The 17131-nt window shown below is 47.0% G+C and overlaps 1 protein-coding gene across 3 annotated transcripts in view; it reads right to left on the bottom strand.

The window, feature by feature from the left end:
- Positions 1-1261: 1261 nt before the first annotated feature.
- Positions 1262-17131, bottom strand: part of DMAP1 (DNA methyltransferase 1 associated protein 1) — a 31275-nt gene continuing 15405 nt past the window's right edge. For 2 of the 3 annotated variants that reach the window (XM_079313919.1, XM_079313921.1), the window contains 2 exons: positions 6808-6880; positions 3708-4986 (listed from right to left, as the gene is read on the bottom strand). In XM_079313919.1, coding sequence (XP_079170045.1) covers positions 4640-4986; positions 6808-6880 — 420 coding nt within the window. In that variant the 3' untranslated portion in view covers positions 3708-4639. Of the gene's footprint in view, positions 4987-6807; positions 6881-17131 lie in introns of all 3 variants that reach the window. The other variant, XM_079313920.1, reaches the window with a different exon arrangement.

The following is a 17131-nucleotide window of genomic DNA, read 5'->3' as shown; positions in this document are numbered from 1 at the left end:
CACCTGTCCCAGAGCTAGCCCCAGAGCTTCAGCAGCACTCCAGGCAGTGCCAAATGAACTACAGTGCTGGCTAAAGGCAGAGCCAGGTGTCTGCATGACAGGAGGGACAGAGCTAATCCAACAGTGATAAGGGGATGGGACAGCACCCTCACAGGGGATGTTACCTCCCTGACATGAGCAGGGCTTTGGGATGGTCAGGAGGAAGGGGCTGAGCTCTGCAAGAACTGGGTGGCCCTACGAGCCCTGACCAAGCATGCCAGTGTGCACCAAGCCCTAAGGAGCAGGACACTCAGAGAGGGGCAGAACAGCTCTGTGCCATGGGCAGCTGTGTCTGGGATACTTGACATGGGACTTGGGAAATGCTCCTCTGCTATCCAGACCTGCTGTGATATATCCCAGGAGCAGATCAGGAGGCTGACAAAAAACCAGGGCTCCTCAAAAAACTCATCCCTCTTGTGGGCAGTGCACACCAATACACCTGCACAAGGCTGGCAAGCTGCAGGGAGCTCCCCTTCAGAGAAGGTTCAGGGCTGCACCCAGCCCTAGGAAAGCTGGAGCCACTGTCACCAAGTGGGACATTCCCGCTGCACTGCAGAGAGACTGTGCCAGGTGCCACAGGGACCCTCTGCCCACAGGCAGGGCAGGGGCAGCACCCAGAGCTGGGCTCTGAGCGTGGGGTGCCCCAGGTACCCGTGTGCTGGGCGCTGCAGGGACAGGAGCTGCCAGAGCCCCCAGGGCACGGCAGGCAGTGGCACGGTGGCTGCAGCCTGGCACAGCCCCGCAGCCTCCCGCTCCCCCCGCCCCGCAGAGCCCCTGCCCAGCCCGCCAGCGCCCGGGGCACGGCCCAGGCAGCAGGGAGCCGCTCCCGGGAAGGAGCCGGCCCTGCCCATCCCTGCTCCCGGCGGCAGAGCACAGCGTGGGAGGCCCCGCTGCCTCCCCTGGCGGGAAGCGGCCCCCAGTTCCCGCCGGGCAGACGGCAAACAGAGCATGGAATTTGCACGGCTGAAAGTTAAATACAACACACACACGGATTTCGTCAGAGGCCCTGGCACCGCTGCCTTTGCGGGATCCGATTAACGGGGAAATAAAAGGGCCAGAGAACCCACACAGCAGAGTGAGCAGATGCCCTATAAAAATCAAATACAGGGTAATCAAGGGGACCGAAAGGTACATTTAAAAAACAAAAACCCACCCTGGAAACAAAGGAGCTGGGCTTTGTGGCTTTCCTGGGAGGGCTGCAGAATTAATGGGGAAGAGCACATGTGTTTGATAATCTTTATATGGCAAAAGACCCATCTTTCAAATATGTCACAAATTCATATTAATCACCTTCCTATTGCCTTCCGTGGCACAGCTATTCCAGTTGCCTCGGGCAAAATTGGGAACTGTCTGGTTAAAAAAAATGTTTTACATTATAATTTACAAGAGCTTACAAGTCTAGTTTCTTTTAATGGAAAGAACGATTAAAAAAAAGAGAAGAATATATATACACCCTGGTATATATACACTATATATATTAAAATATATATATATAAAAGACAGATATTGTAACTCCATCTGGAAAGAGAGAATGTTTGATCTTAACAATGTAACTTCTAGCTTTCAAACAGGCTCAGAAAACAAGAAGTCAGCAGGAGTTCAGATAAAGGAAGCTTAAAAGTCAAATAATTCTGACTCTGAACCCGAGACTTCTTAGACTCAAGGTCCTTTCCTTTACCCATTAATGGGCTGACTTGTGAGCTCAGGAACAAAGTGCTGCAATGTGAGGATTTCTGAGAGTCACTCATTACAGATCACTGAGTGGAGTCTGAGTTGTGGAAATCAAAGGATCCAATCTGGAGTAACTGGCTGAACTTCTGCTTGGAACTAATTTGTTCCGAGTTCGGCTCACCTTTCACCTCCCGAAGGCCCCGAGTAAAGTCCCTACCGGGGTCAGCCTCAAACAGCACTGGGGGGATCCCAGCTCAGCTTTAATGGTCAGCCATGGGCACTGCAGGCCCTGGGAGAGGGTGAACAGGTAGCCAGGGTAGGAGAAAAGTGGTGGACACAACAGGACAGGACAGCACCAGGCTTCCCACTGCCCCACGGGCTCTGAGGCAGGTGCTGCTCCCAGCCTGACTGACACACCCTGCTGACATGTCCCCATCCCCAGGGCTGGCCAAGCAGGGTGCTGGCAGACAGCTGCTGACAAAAACAGTATCTCCAAAGACCCTGGTGTGCCTTTGCCCATTCATTCCAATTCCTAGAAAAGAATCCAGGCATGCCAGGCAGCACTTAGGAGTCAGGACTCCGAGTCCTATTCCTGGCTTTGCCACTCACTCCCTCCAACATCTGGAGCAAAATACTTCTCTCCAGGGAAACAAATCTGGCTTCAGGGGAGCAGCTGGTTTGGAGGCTGAGTTAATCCATGCTTAATCCAACATGTAGAGTGCCATGGACAGGCAGTGCTAGACAGCACAAAGGGATTCTCCAACTCAGAGGAATTTGAAGGAGGGAGATTAAATGATTCCCCCAAAGGCCCTGGCAGCTCAGTGGCAAAGCACACACTTGAACGTGGGAGATGAAGGCTGGCATGGCAGGGTTAAACCACTGCAGCAGGACAAGGGCAGGTGTCATGGCCAAGCACCCACAGCTGCAGAAGGAGAGGGAAGGAATGGCCATCAAAAAGCACGGCTGTGCTCCAGAGCTGCTTGTTCCCACCACCAGCCACACTGCTGCCCTGCTGCCAGCGCCGTGGGGCGGGGACAAAGAGCTGTGCTTCCACAGGCTGCTTCCTCAGCACCATGTCCTGGCCTTGCTGTCCCCACCATGGCCTGGGACACCTTGGGGCCATTGCTATGCAGGGTGGGGACACATGCATGCACCCACCAGCCATCCCCCCCAAGCCCTACAATCGTCCAGAGGCAAATTTCAGCCATGATGCTGGACAAGAGGCACCAGAGCTGCATCTGCCAGCTCCAGGCAGGGCAGGGAGGATCACCAGGACATGACCTCTACTCAGCTTGGCCTATCTTTGGAAAAGCTGGCTCTGGGCTGCAGGGTGTTGATCTCTCCCACCACCACACAGCCCAACAACCATAGAAAGGTTCAGGGCAAGCACAGTTCCAGGCCCTGCCTGACTCTCCAAACATATCTGAACCAGGCAGAACATGGTACAGCAGCCCCATCCTCTTCCTCTCCAAAATACCCCTCCAGCTGGGATGTAATTTCCCCCCACCTCAAAAGGTAGCAAAAAATGGTCACAGTGTGAATGTGCTTGACCTTTTGTCTTGGACTAATCTAATTGTGTCGTCTTTGTGTAATCAGCCGGTAAAGGTCAGTGCTGTATTTAACATGGGGGCCCTTTAGGTACTGAATTTGCCTTGCAGTGAATTAACTTGATTATATTTCTTTCAAATATGTCAGAGACCAGGTCAGTTTAACCCTCTCTGTGCTGCCTGGGCCCATGCCTTTGTTTCCAACTCCAGGAGGTGGCACCAAGGAACAATGTGGTCAGAAACACACGCATGGGCTCCCTCCTCCTGCAGTTACAGCCACCACCACCATCTCTCCCACCTTCCCAACAAGCCAGTTCTCAAGGGATACCAAGTGTACTGTAAATCAACCCGAAAAGTTTGCAAACCAGGACACTCCAGACCGCAGGGAGGGATGGGTGAGATTCCAGATTGAATGCAGAAGGGAAAAAAAATAATAATTCAAAAGACTCCTTTACAAACATGAACCTGTCTCAGTGGAACTCTTCCTTACGACTCAACATTGTCACAATCAAATAGGACATTACTCAAGTCCAGGTTAACGTGTCGCCTCTGCCGTTGACAGATAAGGTGTTCTCAATATCCTGCAATACATTATACATTTTAGAAAGTAAAGGTCTGTGCCGCTACCAGGGGCAGTGCATCGGAGGCGTCGGGGATGCCACGGTGTGGAGATGGGCAGCTTTCATCAGGCAGTTCAGCTCAGCTGTGCCAGGGGACTGCACAGAGGGGAAAGCAGCCTCAGCTGATCCCCAGGCTTACCCTTGGCCCTGAGGCAGTGGTGAGGGGCTGGGCAACCTGCCCTCCTGGAGGCAGGGAGGAGAGGCCGGTGATTCACATCCTGCAGAGGTACATGCACAGGACATTGCCACAGGGCTTGCACTGGAAGAAGCCCTAGGCCTGGCTTTTCTTTCTTGGCACTGGAAGTAGAGTATAGAAACCCTCCTTTGCTCTTCAAACACCTCTGTCCTTCCCAAGCCTCCTGCTCCAGGCAGGGCTACTGCTTGACTCCAGGGTCTTGGGCAGGTCATGTCTCATCACCTGAAGACTGCTTTCCCCACTCGCCTCCCTCTGCTGAGCAACCCTTTAGAGGCTGTCTAGAAGGAAAATGCCTCAGGTTTGCAGCTGTACTGCTGCTGCCTTAGAACAAGCTCTCATCACCTAAAGCCTCACCGCTTTGGTCCACGGTGGCACCCACACCAAGCCATCTGCCTGCATGCAGGATGTCGAAAGCCCTGCTGACCCCACCTGTAGCACCAAGAACACTGTCCAGCACAGGAGACAAGCCCAGAGAGCAGCACTGGGACTTGGGGGGGAACAGGCGTGTTCTGCTCCCTTGGACGCGCATGCCTGGAGGGAGAGCAGGGCAGCATCCCCAGCGCTTGTCAGGGCATCTGCGTCGGAGACCTGAGTGCGCCCTGTTCTGCCCCCCCGACCTTCCTTCTCACCGAGTTGGGGGTCAGTGGTGCTCCTACTACATCAATGATCTGGTCCTTGGTATCTCCCTTGCCCTCCTCGATGCCCAGCCCTGTCTGGCCATCTGGATGGGCGCCTTCCACACTGAGGGGGCCGATGCTCCCAGCTTTGGCCAGGGCCTCGTAGCGGTGCCGTAACATCTGCAGCTCATACTCGCAGTTGGCAAAGGCTTGTTTCAGCTCGTACAGCAGCACTAGGTCGCTCCGCAGCTCGTTGAACATCTGCACAATCTCCTCTGTGGGCATAGGGTTGAGATCTAGGGAGAAAAAGACACACTGTTAAACATGCAGACCTACAGCCCTACCATGAAAAATCCCTATGAAGGTCTCGGCTGTTCTTTCATTCCCACAAAGATACAGCCAGAGCCTTGCTCCAATCACATGGATCAGTAGCAATTGGTGTCCCCAAGGGCTGCACACCTATTTTTCAGGCTGTCCTTTGGTTCTGACCAATAACTACGGGTGAACCTGCAACATCCAGGACTCAGCAAGTGAAGCATGATGGAAGACCAGATGATTCAACCTTGCCACCCACCAGGTCACATGAAGGGAGCTCTGTCTACAGAGAGATTGGATCCACACTGCTGCAAAGGGCAGAAGAGCTCCTGCTGTTCCCTACACCTTCACCAACAACAGGTGGACAGGCTGAGCTCTGCTGCCTCTCTTATTGCTCCTCCCAGGGCAGGTTCAAGGCAGAGAACTCTCTGCTGCTGTGTTACAGAACTTTGTAGCAGCAACTATCAGATCATCTCCCCACACCTTGCATTCGGCTGCACCCCACCATGTGCACACACAGAGCCAGGAAGAGCTGCAAGTTCTGCAGAAGGAAAGGATGAAGCTCTGCATGTTTGCCCTGATACACAGCAGTGGCCCCCATCTGCAGGGCTGCCAACATGACCCCTTCCTGCTGGAACTGTGTTCATCCCCACAAAGCCCAGGTGTGGTTCTGCAGTCTGAGAGGCACAGTGGGGCCAGAACCCCAAGAGACCCTCAATATATGTGTGTTCTGTGAGGCAGGAGTGCAGACCAGGGACCTCTCCTTACCCTCATGGAAAGTGAGCTCCAAGAAGCAGTTACATGCTTCCCCCAGGCTTCCCTAGCACACACAAACAGCATCTCCCTTAGGTCTACAGCAGAAAGAGGAAACCACTCTGGCTGAGCCACTTTCACCAGCCACAGGAGGCCTTCAGAATGGCACACTCTCCGAGACAACAAATCAACCATAAACCAGTTGGTGCAAAAAACTAACACTTAACAGAAGTCAGTGCTGGGCTCAGTAATCTCTTGCAAATCATTAACAAGGTCTCTGTTTTTCTTTCTATTTTTCTCTTTTCCTACCTTTAAATATCTCTTCAGCCACAGTGGGGAGGGGGAAGGGATCATCAGGTGTCTAATCAAGAGACATTGCATGCTGGGACCTGTAATACCTGCAAACTGTCCCCACTGCATGGAGAGCAGCTGCTGGCCATGGGCTGCACTTCTCCCCCTCTAGCCACGAGCAGGTATTGTACATGTTAAGTGAACCCTTCTTTCAGCTGCTAAGACACTCGAGTTCAAGAGTGAGGGATGTGTGTTTACTCGCCTTTCAGCAGAGATGCTCCAGATTTTCACACAGCATGCAACCTATAAAGGGGGGATGAACAGTCCCAGATGCATTTTGGACTTGCCACCGTGAGCAGTAAATTAAGAGGAAATGAAGCTTAAAAGCAAGACAGGGCAGCCCTGAACAATGCTCGTGCCGTGGTCACTAACACACTTAGAAGTACCTCTCCTGGCAAGGCTGAGATTTGCCTTCCTAATACTGTGCTGCCTCTCTTGATGGTTAAAAAGGCCCAAACAAGAGAGAAACAAAGGCTCTTTTAAAAGATTTTTCTACTGGGAGGAAAAAAAAAAAGCCCTGTGCATCTTGTTCTGGCTTTTACCCTCTCTTTTTTTTAAACACATAAAATATTTTAAAAACCATTCACATACTGTTATTCAAGAAACTGGCTGTATTACTAGGGGAAAAAATAGCCCATCTCGAGAACAAAGGCTAGCTCTGTGTGTCTCTTTCTCTCTCTCGTGCCCCCTTTACTCACCTACTCCGAGTTCCATCAGCATCTGCTCCAGGGCTTTAATCTTCTTCTGTCCCACCGAGCTTGGCAGTTTCATCTGGAACACAAAGGTAACAGAGCCACACAGCTCAGAGATAGCCCTCACTCACAGCCGTCTAGTTCAAAAGGCAAGAGAGCTTTTCTTTTTATAGTGCAGGGGGAACAAAAAAAGAAAGGGAGAGAAAGGAAAATCAAGTGGTAAGAGAGGGAGACAGGGGCTGAAAGTTTTCAGACTAGGTCCGAGGGCAGGTATTGAAAAGCCCGGTCGTGAGGGCTTTTATTTTCTCTCTCGTGTGTGTGCAAGACACGCTGTTTTACAGTTTCCATGTGTCACTGAATTAACAACAAAAGTTCTTCTTGGCTTCAAACCCTCTCCCGCGGTGCCCAGCCCATCAAAGGGCTCATTTACACAGCGGCTAATGTGCAATGCTGCCCTACTTTATTCGCTTTAGCCGGCCTGATTAGACTCATGCGCTAACAGACTCACTTCTCCTTTTACCTGCTGAGCCCCAGACCTGTGGGATTCATTTACAGAGCAGGCTTTGTAACAAAGGGGAGAGACAGAGAGAGCACAGTTACTTGACTGGCAGAAGTGTGCACACACATTTACATCGGAGCTAAGGGGCTAGGTGAGAGAGGAAGCATCAGATGTGAGCTATGAAAGGGAATTGGAGCTGGCCAGGAGAGGAAGAATGCACACACTTAGCAGGGTCCTTCCTCTGCATTCATTTGGGCTCTAGCAGGAGTGCTAGCTGCTCAGACCAAGCATTTATTAGATTACCAGCAGCACAAACGCAGCTGGCACAATATGGCAGGGAGAACAGGTTTCCAAGCCCCGCGGATACATCCCAGAAAAAAATGAGAGCACTCAGCTATGCTACAAGATGCACCAGGAAAGAAATTATTCTCAGCATTGCATTGTCAAACACCCTCTGCACAGGCACAGGCTGCCCCTCCATATCCAACCCTGGAAAGGTGACCTCACCAACCAAATCACCAACCCAAGTTCCCAGCAGGCCACTGAGCAGCCAGCAGGCAAGAGCATCCTCAGCCATCCTGCACACACCTCTTACTTGGACCAGGGGCCCAAGCCTCAGCCAAACCAACCATGAGTCTGCAACATGGCTGGGAATGACCTGAAGGAAAAAACATTATTCACTCCACCTTAAAACTGGCCTCTGAGGAGGGCTCACTGGGAGGGCCTGTGGTCACCCTACTTCCCATAAGCCACAGGTTGAAGTTGCCCAAAGCAGGCAGCTCAACATCAGTCTCCCAAATTAGACCCATCCTTCCAATGTCCACTGCCCCAACACAAAAACGCCAAGAGGCTCCATCTGGAACTTCCTAATTCCTCTGAATGCAGGAGCACTATACAAACATCCCCAAATGGTGAGAGCTCTAACCTTAACTCAGCTATGGCTATGTCCCATCAGCTGCTCCACAACACCAGTGCAGAACCAGTGCAGGGGAAATCCTGCCTTCTCCATGACATCACTTCAGCCAAGAAACCAGAGTATGGATGCCACAGAGAACACCAGGGGAATGGGCCCTTCATGATATATGCTGAGAAGCACCAGGTCCTTTTTGACAGATATTGGCACCACAAGAAAGACTCCAGCAAAGGACCAGGAGGACAATCAGAGGAGGATTTCTAAGAAACCAGCCTGACCCAGAGAATCCAACAGGAGCACTAGAGAAAAAACAAAAACACGCCTTCATACAAGCAGTTAGCACAGGTAAGGACTACAGGATGGCTCTGCCTTTTTTTTTTTTTTTAACCCTCAAGGTCTTTGGCTTAATGCTGGGGTTTTTGCACAGCAGTCAGTGTCATACTTCTTTCCTACATGTAAAGAAACCAATTCTTTGCAGTTCACCTCAAAATGATTATTTTAACAGAAGAAAGCCTGTCAAAATTATGACACATTTGGATTTCAGACAAGTCTTCAACCCAGAGTCTCACCTTGAGCAAAACCTCACTAAAAGGTTTTTCCAAGGAGCTCTGCTGCAGACTACCAGCACAGGCTCTGCTGAAAAGGACAGGGTAGAGCCCTAGGATAAGGCAGCCCAGAGCACTGGGACAGGAGATGTTCTGTTTATTTGATGGGTGCCATGCTGCAGCTGGCAGCAGGATGCCAAGGAAGGAAAGGCCACTTTGCACAGCTCAGCAGAAGACTGAGTAGTCAGGCTAGAACATCAGGAAGACATCCCTGAAAGCAGGAGGATTCAGCCCAAAGAACTGCTCCTGTGCCACGAGGAATCATAAAGAACATTTAAATGGGTGACACACCCAGCTCTGCCTCCCCTTGGGGATGTATGGGCTGACCTAGCCAGAAGGTACTACCTTTAACTTGGGGGACACAATGAACCCAGCATCTCCCCACTGAAGAGCTTGTGGACACAATATTTGTGTGACTATCACAGCCCTGAGAGGCTGTCTTCACCCCTGCCCCCAAAACCACACATCGGAGCCTTTTTTGCCAAAGGCAAGATTTCTTTCTGTTAATTTCCCTTCTAGCAAAAGCATGCTGGGCACCAAGCCAGCTTCAGGAACAAAGGACAAGAAAAGTTCATCCTTGGCTAGGTAGGTAGACAGACAGGAGGTCTTGGTTTGTAGGTTAGAGGAAGAGCACAAGCTTTTCTCCTGGGAGGCCTCCACTAGCTCAAACAACTACTGGCAGTGCAAACAAGCTGGCAAAGCCTTCAGCTGTGATGTTGGGCACATCTGGATCATGTCCCACAGGGGTCTGATCTTCACTGACACTCTTGAAGATTAGAGGACGGAGCAGGGAGAGGCGGGACAAATTAATTTAACTTCAAAGAAAGGAACATTAGAGATGCTGAGGAAGAGTGGGACTGCGAGTTTAGTTTAAAACCACATCAATTAAGCTTCCTTTTAATTCAGGCAGGGGGACCTGCAAACAGGAAGGCTTCATTGGTTTCTCAAAGCAAGAGTATATTTTAATTTTACCATCATTAAGAAAATGTTATGATTTATGTGGCTGCTGTCAGACTAATATCTTTAGAATTTAGCTGGCTAAGCCAATTCATCTCTAAGACTGATGAAGGCTGATTGCTCTCTATGCAAAATGTATTAAAACTAAATGAGCAGTCTATTACTCAAATGCTGCTGATAATCTGTTAGCCAAGGTCCGTTAGCTGGGCTGCCTTGTTGCAAGAGAGAAGTCTTCATGCTCTGTACAGCTCTGGTAAGACCAAGGAAGCCTTTCTTTGTTTTGGTCTTTCAAGCAGATATCCAGAGAAGCAGCACCATGCTGGAAGTGGTGCTCACTTGCCCCTCATTCCCAAAGAATGAGGCAACCTGCAGGGGCCACAAGGCCCAGCCAGCAGCCCAGAGAAGAGCCCTCTGGGTCATGATGTCTGCACTGGGATATGTGGCTTCTGTGGGCCATATCTCTGCATTAATGAAAACACTCCTTCAGGCAACCTTAGTTCTGACACCACAGCTCCTGGGATGTTCTTGGTGTTGTCATGGATGGAGGCCTCCTCAGGGGCTGAGGAAAATTATGTTCCTTGGAGAACTCCAGTGAGCAACCACAGCTTCTGAGGTGAATGGCATTTGCCCTTTTCTTTTCTTCCTCATAGCAGACTATTATTGTTATTTATTATCTTTAAAGTCCCCATATAATAATAATACCTGGGAAACAGATTGCTCCCGTCAGAAAACTGATTAGCTGGGATTTTTGAGGTTACTATATTTTGGATGCTCTTCTCCTTTGACAGCCTCTCCCTACAGCCCTCTTTGCAATACCAGCCTGTGCTTATAATTACACCAACATCACTTTTGATTTAAGGACTGTAATCCTTTGTCCTTGCTATAAACAACCTGCATTAAACACATGAACTGCACGTACCAAGAGAAAAATAAAGAGCTACAGAAAATTGTGAGTCAACACCAAAGCCAGAGTGCCAGAGCCTGCCTGTACAGAGAGAAGGCTGGGATGCACAGCCTCTGCTGGAATGCACACGGTCTGGGAGGATGGAATACAGGGCACTGACCTGCCCTGCTCTCCCCTGAAGGTGGAGGACATTGCTCCAGAGTTGGGTCATGCAGTTTAAAAAGATCAGAACAGAGCATCCACCACACCTTCACAGCAAGGGCTGGGACTGGGGCAGACTCTCTGCAGTTCAATTTCTGTACAGGATCTCACCATGGAGTACCCTTGAGGTTTTACATAATACAGGGTTTTTATTTAATGTTCGAGGCATTCCGCCAACAAAACCTTGCTAATTCACACTAATGACTAGGAGACCTACTGCAAATTAATTGCTAATTGGCAAAATTCATTAAACGAACAAACAGGATAAGAAATAACTGAAGATATAGCCTCCCCAAACAGACTCAGTTAATTTATTTTTGTGTGCCATTCAGTTTTCATGATTTATGCTAATACTTTTAAGCATAGTTGTAAGTGTATTTGAATCTATTTAAGTAATGAAGTCTAAGTAATAGCAGAGCTTGCATCACAGTCCTGTTATGTCTCACTGCATCACCACCTGGCAGGTAGAGACTGTCATAGGGACCTGCAGCAGGAATGGAAGAGGTCTGCAGGATCTGCAGATTCACTCAGAGCCCTTGAGTGATTGTATCTGTGTGCTCATCTTAAATGTCCTGCTCTCAATTCATCACTTTTTTTCATAAATGCTCCTTTTCTGATGCACCCAACTTCCCACTCCTCCCCCCAAAAAATTTATTTTGTGCTGAAACCTTTTGTTTGGTCTACCACCAAAATACAAGGTTTTAAATCAGTGGTTATTTGAATATTTCACATGTACCTTCCCTGATACTGCACTTAATTTTAATTCAATTTTAAGGTAGGCTTCTCCTTAAAATCAGCCTTCCCCAACCCTAAACAATACAACTGTCCTAAAAACATTAATCCTAAGATCTCCACACATCTGACCTGTGTCTGTACAGCTGTAAACTGTGGTTTTATGCACCAGCACCAGTATTGTTCAGCATTATAATACAGCTCACTGACATTGAAAACCACCTTCCTTGTGAATTTCAGCAGCAAGAAAACTTTCTCATTAGGCACTTTCTTCATGGATATCTTTAGAGTGAATGGTTTAGTGGATTTCCAGGAAGGAGTGCTAAAGTTTCAAATTAATAATGTTTTTTGCATTTTCTGCCTGAAGGTCAAACATTCCTGGGCTGCAGAGAGCCTCCACTCCTGTACAGGAGTGTACTCCTTTTAAGACTCAAGGAAGGAAAGAACCATATTAAGTACTTCAATCTTAGAGCTCTGGAATTTCAAAAACCTCAGCTGAAAAATTCAGTTTTAGATATGAATCTGCACATTTCTGAAATTCTGAAGTGCTGCACTACATAGAAGTGAAGTGCTGCAATGGAAGGTAAATGGGCAAGTGCAATGAGTATATGCAAAAACTAGAAAAGTGTGAAATTGCACAGGTATTCTCTGTCTCAATGAACATAGATGCTTCCCTCTGCCCCAGATTACAGGTATGGACTCTGTATTATCTGTCTGTGCCTGCTGATTTTGCACAGGTGAAAATAAGGAGTAATGCCACTATGCCATCTCTCCTTTGCTATGTGGGACATTAAACACACAGCTGTCTCTCTGGAGTGACACATGACCATCAACTTGCCATTACTGAGGCTTAATGCCAAATAAACCAAATTTTTAAGGAGAAAACATTTCTATAGTAACTTAGGTCAATGGTTATTTAAGGGATTTTTGGACTGTGGTTAGACGTACCTCACAAATTCTCAAATCAGTCATGCAAAACTATAAATTTACTTGCATCTTCCTACTAAATTAAACCAGTTTTACAGGAATATACCTATGAAAGCCTTGTCAAGATGAGGGAGGCCAATAGATACCAGAGAAGCTCAGCACAACTCAGCATGTGGCAAAGAAGCAGCTCACTGATCCTATAAACATTAATATCTCATTATTCACCTGTAGCACTGATTCAAGGAGTAAAGCTAAAATTTCCTGAAGGAACTGAAGTCCTGGGGCATCACTGTCTTAGTATGAAGGGTTTTCACCAGTGCAGGCAAAAGGGTCTTCAAGGCTTTTATACTCTCCCACCCTTTCTCCCCTGGAAAAGGGGTACAGATTGCTTTGAAACAGTACAAGTGGCCTAAAATTAGGGCTACTTGGAATCCACACAATGATGGCTGAGAACCTGGAAAGCACCAGCTTTCTCCCCATTTGACACACAGGTTATGACAAGAAACAAGACACCTGAGAAGACAAGAGGAACTCACACCTTGCCAGGACTGCCTGCCATTTTGAAGATGAACATCCTCTGGCAAGCAAGGTATTATCATTCACTTACCAATCCTGAGATTGCTTGTCCTTAAATTCCTTTTGCTTTAAAAATAGTGCAAGCCTATAAAACAAATGCAAAAGGACTACAGAAAGTGTTTGTGTCGTAAAAAATAAGAAAATACATGGTGCAGGAGAAATAACCACCCAGGACATTTTTACTGGTGGGTATTTTGTGCTAAAAGCACACTACCAGAATGGCACTACAGTAGTTTGCTTTAAGCAGATCTGCAGATTCCCAGATAGTTCTACTCCTGCCTCTCACTACAGGCATGGAGACCAAGCTGAGACCTGTAGAGGTGGCTGCAGAAAATAGAAATGTCTGCAGCCTCTGAGCTGCATCTGTCAGAAACAAATCAAGAGCACAGCAGTGTGTGCTGTGATTGCAGGGAGGGCCCTAAGACAGGCCACAGGAGGGGAAACTCCAAGGACATTCTACCATAGCACAAGAATGTAATGTAAACTTTCAGATCAGACAGCAAAGTGTAGCAACACATGCATCTAGTCTTGAATTGGAGTTGTTATTCTCTTAAATAATTTAACTGAATCTCCACTTACAACAAACAACCACAGTGACTAATTACAGTCCAATCATTATATTGGTTACACTAATGAAAGAAAAAAGTGATATATCTGGAGCTCTGTACATGTTACACACAATAAAACTGGCTGATGAATGACACCTGAGACTCTGTCACTATGGGTACACAAAGGTAGTAAAAGCTGCTCAAATCTAGGACTGACAAAGGCCCCTGAGGCCTCATACTGCATGGACACTATTTGTCACTGGACAATTCAACAGAAGGAGCAACATGGAGTGTCCTTTCCAGAACTGCAATTTATTTTAAAGATCCCATTCCTGCACCCAGAGTGATCCCACTCCTGTACCCAGAGTGCTCTCCTTTGACCCAAGAACTCACTAAGGCTTTGGTCCAGATGCTCTGCCACATCAATGACCTCCACAAAAAAAGGTGATGGATGCATTTTCTTACAGCAATTTAACACTAAATGCCTTTTGGTTTAGCTAAAAATAGCAACAGAGGAAAAGACGTGTTGGATTCACCTTCTCTAGTTCATACACAATTTTGTATCCTTTGCAGTTCTCTTTAAAAATAAATACACCAATATTTTCATCTTATTTCATTCTCTGCCGACAGGAGTTTGATTAGGAAATGCACCAGCACTCTCTTGGCCCTAATTAAAGGGCATGTAATACAACAAATAGATGGCAGTGCCACAACATGAATTCGATCCAGCCTGTGTCATTTCTTCATAAGTTTTATTCACAGAAATGAGAGAACTACTTCCCTTCTACACCTCTGTCAGAGTCCCTGTGGAAATTACTCCCAGCCACTCTCTTGTAGAGTGCAAAACATACAACTTCACTAATGAAAAATTGCTAGCAGAAGCAACAAGCACATCTCAGCTAACTAATCCATGGGATGCTCAGACCTGGAAACATAAACTTTCCCCACCTAATAAGGGTGTGTTGATCTCCATGAGATTGATGTCAGAACGCCTTGGAGTGCAATCAATACAAAGCAAATAAATAATTAATTGCTTCAAGTAATTAAATTTATCAAATCCAAATAAGAATAACTGGAATTTTATGGAACTGCTTCCAAAAGCTGAACCTCTGAAGGGATGATATTGATCACAGGAGGACAGACAGATGTGTCACATGTTCAGTGCCTATGAGATCTGGGTTTGCATTAATGACAGGGAAGGAACAGAGCCAGCAGCCTCCAATGCAGGGTAAACAACCAGCATACTTGACCATTTAATTATTGGTCAGATCAAATACAGAGAATAAGTATGTCTAAACACATACATACAACCCCATCTTCCTCTAGAAATATCGTTCACCTTGGATTTACAGGAAGCACTTATTTCTCACTCCAAGAAAAAAAAATTGACAAAATCAAACACATGCTTTCCCCACACAACCACAGTAAATTCTTATTCATTAATAAGTGCTAAAAAAGTGCTCAGAAGGCTACTAAATATTTAAAAGCTGATGAGTGTGAATATTTGAATCAATGGGTACTAAAGCTCTACTTGTAATTTTCCTTCCTTTACTTCTTTCTTAATTTGTTCAACTGGCAAATTGTCTACAAGATCCCAGTTAAGCAGATGGAGTCAGGCTGCTTCCTGGAAGCCTTTTCTGTGGGGAGGAGGCCAGCTTTGAATGACTAAACTGAAGCATCCCTCAGCCTTTTCTGCAGACTGAGAATTCTGCAAACATCTTCTCATCACAGGGTTTTGTTTTGTTTCCAGATGAGACACCACTCAATCAATTCTCTCCCAGTTCCTTTGCTTCCAAACCCATGACAACAAAGCAAGGACACAGATCTCAATATGCAGGAGTGGGTACAAACATCCACCCTTTTCCATGCATCACCTTCCTTCTTAAAAGCACTGCTGCAACAATTCAACAGCATTACCAAAATTGTCGGTTAAAATCCACAGACAGGCCTGAGAGAGAACAACCTAAAACACACTGCAGAGATGTTAAGTATGCCAAAGTCAAGTGCCCTGAACACAACAAAGGTTATATTTAAAAGAAAGCTGAACATAACATGGTACAGAAACACTGTGGTGAAATCAGAACAAATTCAGTTCTGCCCTACTGAAGCAACATCATGCCCAGATCACAAACATGTGGTTACTGTTGGTTTGTCTGGATCCTGGAAAAGATTCAAGTTCAACAGCTCCCATTTTCCTTTCCTTCAGGCAGATCTGCAGCAAAGCATTCCTTCCTCATAGCTCCCTGCATTCCCTTTAGTCTTTTCTTCACCCTTCCTTTCTCCAATTCCCTACACATCTCTCTTTTCCTCTGGCTCTCTGGCTGTCTGACCTCCCAATCGAGCAGAGTTGGTATAACAGGAAGTTTTCCAGAAGTAATGCTGAGGATTAATAATACCCTTCTGATGTTACTTTTCATAACACTGTTTTACTAACATCAAATGCAAAGGTCTGAAATTCTTTTCAAGAAACTCCTGGAAGGCTCACCCCTTCCCAAACATCTGCTACAGCCTCCTGCTCTCAGTAGCAGCAAGGCAATACACGGCCTTGAATTAAGAGGAAGCTTTTCATAATGCCCAGCTTCCCACTGCCTTAGAGAAACTTGCAGTCTTGTGCTGTCAGGAGGCAGAGGGAAATCCCATGCAGAGCAAGGGCACGGGGGCTGTGGCCTCCTTTGCCTGTGGCCACAGTCCCACGGAGAACAATGGGAGACTGAGGCCAGTCTGACAGAAGGCAGCTTGGCCAAGTCACTGCAGAAGATTACTCTTCAGCGTCTGCTGAAGGAGAAACTTTCAGTTATGAAGAATAATGGCTGTAAGTGATCATTAATCCTCACAGGAGAAGAAAAAAAAAACAGTCTTCAAATTCAGCCTGTCCATAAGATCGTGTAAGCTTTAACGACAGGGAATTTGAAGAGCCATGGCTATTGTCATGAAAACTACTGGGAACAAATTAAGCTGAATACAGATTCCTAACTTTTTCTTCAAGGACTCATTTCTATAAATTAATTTTAACTCAGATTTCAGACTAATTGTAAATCCTCAGAAAAAAAAAAAAAGTCTCTAATCAAAGAGTAAGTGCTATTATCCTGGGGATGATATGGTACATTTTTCACACATGACAGAGGTTGAGCCCTGATCTCACTGCAAAATCCAACTTCACCTAACCACGAAGGCGTAAAGCACAGTAGAAAAGTATAAAATAAAGGAGGACAACAGAAGCCTTTAGGTGAGGAACTCTTTAGGTCTTCAGGCAAAAGAACCTAGTGCAAGACAGCACAAGCTTTTAGAAATCATTTTTCAATGTGCTAAGGGCAAAGCATCTTATGCTGGATGCTGCCAGAGTATGAATTTCCAGCACTTCATTCCAATTCCTCACTTAATCCTAGTTAGCCTCCACCCTGATCAATTCCACATCACTGGAGTTCAGAGGGTTTGCCATATAAATCCCACAACTAAAATAATTTGGAT

This window comes from Erithacus rubecula (genome assembly GCF_903797595.1).
Source record: "Erithacus rubecula genome assembly, chromosome: 10".
Taxonomy (NCBI): Eukaryota; Metazoa; Chordata; class Aves; order Passeriformes; family Muscicapidae; genus Erithacus; species Erithacus rubecula.
Note: the sequence above shows the minus strand (reverse complement) of the source record. Positions and strands in the feature narration are given on the sequence as shown.